This window comes from Battus philenor, unplaced genomic scaffold, assembly GCF_028537555.1.
Source record: "Battus philenor isolate CCGP_79_NKW_IND1 unplaced genomic scaffold, ilBatPhil1.0.hap1 SCAF_10, whole genome shotgun sequence".
NCBI classification, from domain to species: domain Eukaryota; kingdom Metazoa; phylum Arthropoda; class Insecta; order Lepidoptera; family Papilionidae; genus Battus; species Battus philenor.
In genome coordinates this window covers 7612570-7618569 of record NW_027181662.1, presented here as the reverse complement: position 1 = coordinate 7618569, position 6000 = coordinate 7612570, and the positions used below count along the sequence as shown (strand labels likewise).

At 30.4% G+C, this 6000-nt stretch overlaps 2 protein-coding genes across 2 annotated transcripts in view; one reads left to right on the top strand and one right to left on the bottom strand.

Moving 5' to 3' along the window:
- The first annotated feature begins 615 nt into the window (after positions 1-615).
- Positions 616-6000, top strand: part of Nse1 (Non-SMC element 1) — an 11643-nt gene continuing 6258 nt past the window's right edge. The window contains exons 1-5 of the mRNA XM_068767782.1: positions 616-833; positions 908-1203; positions 1919-2077; positions 3244-3377; positions 4721-4929. Coding sequence (XP_068623883.1) covers positions 734-833; positions 908-1203; positions 1919-2077; positions 3244-3377; positions 4721-4883 — 852 coding nt within the window. The 5' untranslated portion in view covers positions 616-733 and the 3' untranslated portion in view covers positions 4884-4929. The remainder of the gene's footprint in view (positions 834-907; positions 1204-1918; positions 2078-3243; positions 3378-4720; positions 4930-6000) is intronic.
- The window catches only part of LOC137926885 (uncharacterized), a 25278-nt gene continuing 24741 nt past the window's right edge, over positions 5464-6000 (bottom strand). Inside the window, exon 32 of the mRNA XM_068770623.1 lies at positions 5464-5881. Coding sequence (XP_068626724.1) covers positions 5720-5881 — 162 coding nt within the window. The 3' untranslated portion in view covers positions 5464-5719. The remainder of the gene's footprint in view (positions 5882-6000) is intronic.

The following is a 6000-nucleotide window of genomic DNA, read 5'->3' as shown; positions in this document are numbered from 1 at the left end:
ATTGTGTGCGAGATTTTGAAGACAGATTTTAAAGTTTTTAGCCGTTTTAAAATATTATCTTTATTTAAAAATGTCAATATCTTGCGCAACAATGTTGCAATAGTTGCGAAGGTACACATAGCTAATACACAGTCATTATTCGTCGATGTTAGGGGTTAAGCTCCAAGAGTGTGTCCAGCGTAATGTTTTATGTTCCGACAAAATAAAATTTAAAAAATTAAATCTGCTCTTCTTTCTTTGTTAAAGGTATTAAAATAAATTTATACCATTTACAGGTTTTTTACTGTATAATTTTTTGAACTCGGTTAAATTATTTTTCTTTAAAAGCAAATAACTATAAATAGACGTTTAAAAAAGGGAACGAACACTAAAATATGAATTCCAAAAATAAAATACTGTAGTACACGTAAAAACGTTTTTAGCATAAAAACCTTTATATTAGTACTATAATTCATAAAAAAAGTTACAAACATTGCCAGACGAGAGACAATTCCCAAAGTGAATAAAAAAACCATACACATATTCAACAAAGTTCAAAATAAATAAATGGAAGTATAACTTTTTTTACCTGGTCATACGTCCTTCTGGTAAGTTGACAGAAGTTTGACACTGTTTGACATGTCAGATTTTGTTTAACGTTTTTGAAAATAATTTCTTCAGTTATTGCACGGCCAATAAATAACAATAATATTTATTTTTATGTTCCTTACGGATTAAATTAAGCTAATCGAAAATGGATTACGGATCTGTACACCGGTTTCTTTTGCGATCTATAGCTAGCCGGGGAGTCATGTCTATAGTAGAAATTGAGAAAATATTAAATTCTTTAACAGGTTTTTGGTTATATTTGTACATTCTTACCTATAAATTTGTATTGAGTCCTTAAGGTCGAAATATTACATTACAGAAAGCATTGAAGCGTCAGTTAAAGATTTAATAAAGGATATAAACGAAAAAATTAGACCATTTCAACAAGTTATCAAAATAGCTATTGATGAATTTACCTCGGAAGAAGTAGTTATATTTGTATCGTTGGGCCACGATGAAGCTACTAAGTCGCAAAATTCTTTCTCAGCAACGGAGCTTGAATATTTCAGAATGCTAATAGAACAAATAATGACTACAGAAACCCGACAGATAACTGGCATTTATGCTATTAATTTAGTTAGTACAAAAAGTTCCTTTACAAAGACAGATGCCCAAGTAAGTATTGAAAAACTATTGTGTCCGTGTTAGTTTTTGTTAAAATTGCCTTAAATGAGTACTAGAAATTAATCCTCTCATTTTTGGAAGTGATTCTTCTATTAACTTTTTTTAACCTGTCAGACATTTCTTAGAATTGCTGAATTTTTTCTAGTAACCGGTAAGTATTTTATCCAAAAAAAATTGTACTATTATATAACTTATATAGTGGTAGATGCTATGCTAATAAGTGCAACCTACAAATAATGTGCAATTATGATTTATAAAAAATTCTTTGTAGTATCATATTTTTATTTATGGGATGAGATTGAGTTTTTCTTTGGTTATCTAGGCTTTAGCTTATTCTAAAAGAATGAATTGAAAATAAGTGAAAAATCTTCATGCAAAAAATTGTTTCCATAAGGTTTTTTCATTAAGAAAATAAGACTAAAAGTAAAAATTGATTTGGATGAATTTCTTTAAATCTACACATTTTTTTTTTCATTGTTAATTGTATTCTAAGATCAAATAAGTTCTTAAATAATACTACTAATGGAAAACTGTTTGTGTAACATAATCAATATGTACCAGTATACTAAATATAGTCTTGTATGGCTATGTGATTGGGTTTAAATGTAAACTATGAAAAATAATCTAATTTTATTAAATTTCAATTTAGTTTCTAATTTTCTTATAGCTACAGTACTAATATTATTTATATAACAAAATATTACAGAAGCTGCTTAATGTCTGGTGCCGCATGCATTATCTGGATAAAGATGAAAATAATTATGCTCTCGGTGTAAGAGCAATTTATGAATTTGAGGGCTACTTGAGACAAAATATGCCTGATACAATTGAGGAATGTTCTCTATGTAAACAAATAGTATTTAGGGTGAGTTTATACTTATATTAATAAAATTTTATGTTTGTAAGGTTATGAAATAAATTTATGTGGTCATCTTTGAGAATTTCTCTATAAATTAATTATTGTCACATAAAATTACTCATATTTCTATAAATATATGAGTGGATGTATACATGTTTTATCAAAAAATTTTGAGCAATGAAAACAACAGGTTGCCAGGAAATTTAAAGTAATTTTGACAAAGATTTGATATATGTTTTCCATTTTAATCTTGAATGTCTTTTGACAAAGTCATTATGCTTTTGTATTATATTGCTGTATTACCAAAGATGCCTAACCTTCAAAGGGTCTTCTACCTTTTGTTTGTTGACCCCTCCTTGGCTCAATCTACTAGACCTAATAAGATAAGATTGCAATTATTGTGCACAAAATTAGCCTTTGTATATTTATAAAGGACCAGCATGATCAAGTTTTCTTTGTATTATCAAAAAAATTACCACATTTTCTACCCTCACTAACTCTGTAAGTCTTTCTGAAGATGGTCATCTTTGTCCATGGTTAGAACCGGTCACTACATTGTCTGGATATTATGTCTTGCAGCTTAGGAACTTGTTTTTGTTCTCAATTAATTAAAAAATACAAGCCTGGACCATTCTTTATCCATCCATTAGATTTGTTCTTATCATTACAGTGAAATGGTGGCCTGAGCAGAAGCTCCACCCCAAGCCCTTGACCTATACTTAAAAGGAGTCATAGGCTAGGCTTCCACTGTGCCTCAAACACACAGAATCTGCAAATGCCATTAGGGCCGCAGTAATAGTCATGTTCAAAAAATTTTCTTAACCATATTGGTACAGTACAGTGAATTCGTAACTCAAATAAGTAGTTATAAATATTCTAAATTAAAAATGAACAGGAACAAAATTAGAAATTTAAAAATGTTATACAGTTATGTTAGTTTTAGTTTTAGACCCATGTTTATAAAATGGCATCTATCTTACCATCTTTGTTTGTTTAATAAGACCTTGTCCGAAAAATCAATAAATCACTGACAATGTTCTTATGTCTTTAGATAGATCAACTTTATATCATAATATATAAATATCTATTGAAATTAAAAAGTTAATGAACCTTTTGTCTGTTAAAATGAGTTATCATTTTGTAATGACAATGGTGCTTTCAAATTATTCCAGGGTTGCAACTGCCCTGCCTGTGGTTTAGCTATACACACACAATGTTTAAACAAATATTTAGACAGAGTACAAAAATGGCCTTGCTGCAAATTCGACTTTAGTCAATCTCAGATAGATCGACTTAATTGTGCAAAGTAAGTTTTAAATATTCCCTAACCTGATCATTCTTTACAAATGTGGAAAATAAGACGATTTATTTGTTATTTGATATATTTCAAGGTTTCAACACAAATTTAAATGAATAAGCGGAAATATTAACAAAATTAAATTTAAGCAATTGTATCAGCAAAGTACATTCTGGATAACTGCGAAGTATATGGCAAAAAATATTTATATGCTTGAAAGTATATTGTTAGGGTAGTTAAATAATATACATTACTATTATCAATAAATTTGTTTTGCTGTTTGTATAATGTAGTTAATATTTACCAGTATTTTATATATAGTCTTGTAATTGGGTTTGGATAATTTTTTAGAGTTTAGTTTTTAATTTCTTACACCTGCTATACCTGTTTATATAATTCTGTTTTTTTTTTTAAATGTAATTGCTTGTTTATTGCTAATTTTTTTTTTATTTAATCACTTCAAGTTGAATTGAATTGCCCATCAGAAGTGAGTGGGCGGGCCACATTGCTCGTGCATCTGATGGCCGTTGGGGCCGGAATATTATCGAGTGGCCACCACGAGCCGGTAGACGCGGTGTGGTTAGGTCCATGTTAGGTGGACCGACCATATAGTTAGGATTGCGGAAAGTCGCTGGATGCGGACAGCGCAGTACCACTTATTGTGGCGATAAGAGATAAAGGCTGATAACAGAGAGAGAAAGAGTTGAAATTGAATAGAGTGCCATCTGGATCTTTGTAATGATTATATACAAATGAGCAAGACAAATCATTTACCTTCGGCTAAATGCCATGCTTTTCGCTCTATTCTTTTAAAAATTCTTACTTCATGGTATTTTAATTAAAAGATTTTAAGAAATTAATATAGTTGAAAAATAAAGATACAAAATAGACAACAACAATTAAAATTTATTGGTTAGTTATGTTAACTAACACATTATAAATAAAAACAATTATTGAAATCCTTTTTTCATAGTCTTAAATAGTAACAGATATTTGTGAGCAAATTATCCTGAGTTGTCCCCAATTCTCTCTTCTCACTAACCATCATCATCATTTCAGCCGTGAGTCCGCTGCTGGACATAGGGTCCCTAAAAGATTTTGAATATGACTTGTTAGAAATGGCGACTTTAATAAGGTTTTCTGATCACTGTGGGTGGAGTTAGTCCAATCATAAAAATAAGAACACAAAAATGAAAGCTGTTATCTGTTATATTTGAGTTAATAAATTCTTGCTACATTACACATATGTTAATTGCTAATTTTTCTTAAGTAAACCTTCCGCCATTGACTACAAAGTCAAATAATGAATTTAATTTGTAAATTATTTTAAATTCTATTTGTATTAATTTCAGTGTAACACAAACTCAACGCGTGGAGGTACAAGAATCTTTAGTCTATGATAATATAGTTGAGTCTCAAACAAGTGACTCTATGGAAGAAGAACAATGTACACAGGAGATAATTCCTGAGATATCACAGAGATTGACCAGAAAGAGAAAACGAATTGAAGAATGATGTATAATATATGTAAAATAACATCTTTAAGACTGATAAGAATTCGGTAATGTTACATGTCCTTTGTATTTCGTCTTTTATATGTTACTAGCTGTCCCCCGCCCGCCTCACGAATTTAATAAAAGCCTTCTTAGCCCCATTCTTAGCCGACCTTAACTCGGCGAAAGAAATCTCTCTGCTAAATTCTAAGTTTCTTAGTCTTTAGTTTCAGAGATATCAAGTCTGTTTATAAAGTGGAAAACTTTTAAATGTAAATTTATAAAGTTGTGTGCATTTTTTAATTGTTTTGTTGTGTGTCATTTGGCAGACCCTTCAAGTTTGGATCCTTTTTAATAGAAAGATTTGAACTTGTTTAAGTATCTAAATCTCTGAAATATAATTACGGTATTGACCAAAATAGCCTTTGGCATTAGTAAGTTCACATTTAATAGCTAAAATTTAAACAAGAATGTATCAAAAATATTTTATTATGTAATTTTATTCGTAAACAAAGTTATTCTATACTAAATAAAAATTAGAAATCTGGTTTAGGCTGAGGTTTTAATTACGTAAAATTTGTTAGTCAATAAATGTTGTTAGATTGTCTTGTAACCTATATATTTTTAAATATTGTACTATTTGGTTACCAAAACTTCCGTACCGCGCCTTAGACATACTCGCGACGAGAAGGGGGAGGGAGAAGTATTTTTCAAACTTTTATTTAAGAGGGAGTATTGGCCGCACTATTCCGAGGAACCGTCGTGATAGCTCGCGGCGGCGTCGCGTCTTTTTTTGTCAGCCCCGATCTTAGCGCGGTTTTCTAACGTGCGGTTATGATAGCACTATAACATTGAGCCTTAAATTGCTAAATAAACATTTTCGACTTTCTTTCGCACTACTTTAGCTGATTTCGGATAGAAATCAAGTAAATATTTCCATTCATCCAATTTTAAATAAACAATGTCCACTACAGTGCGTGCTCTAAATGAAAAATGGTGTTGTACGCCAACATACAGGCCCTGCAATAATGTAGGAATTAGGTTTTTCACAAATTTTTATTGATCAAAGTAGATGTAGGTAGTAAGGTAGGTATATCTCTTTTTTCACTTCACTTCTGTTTTATGGCATATCCACACTA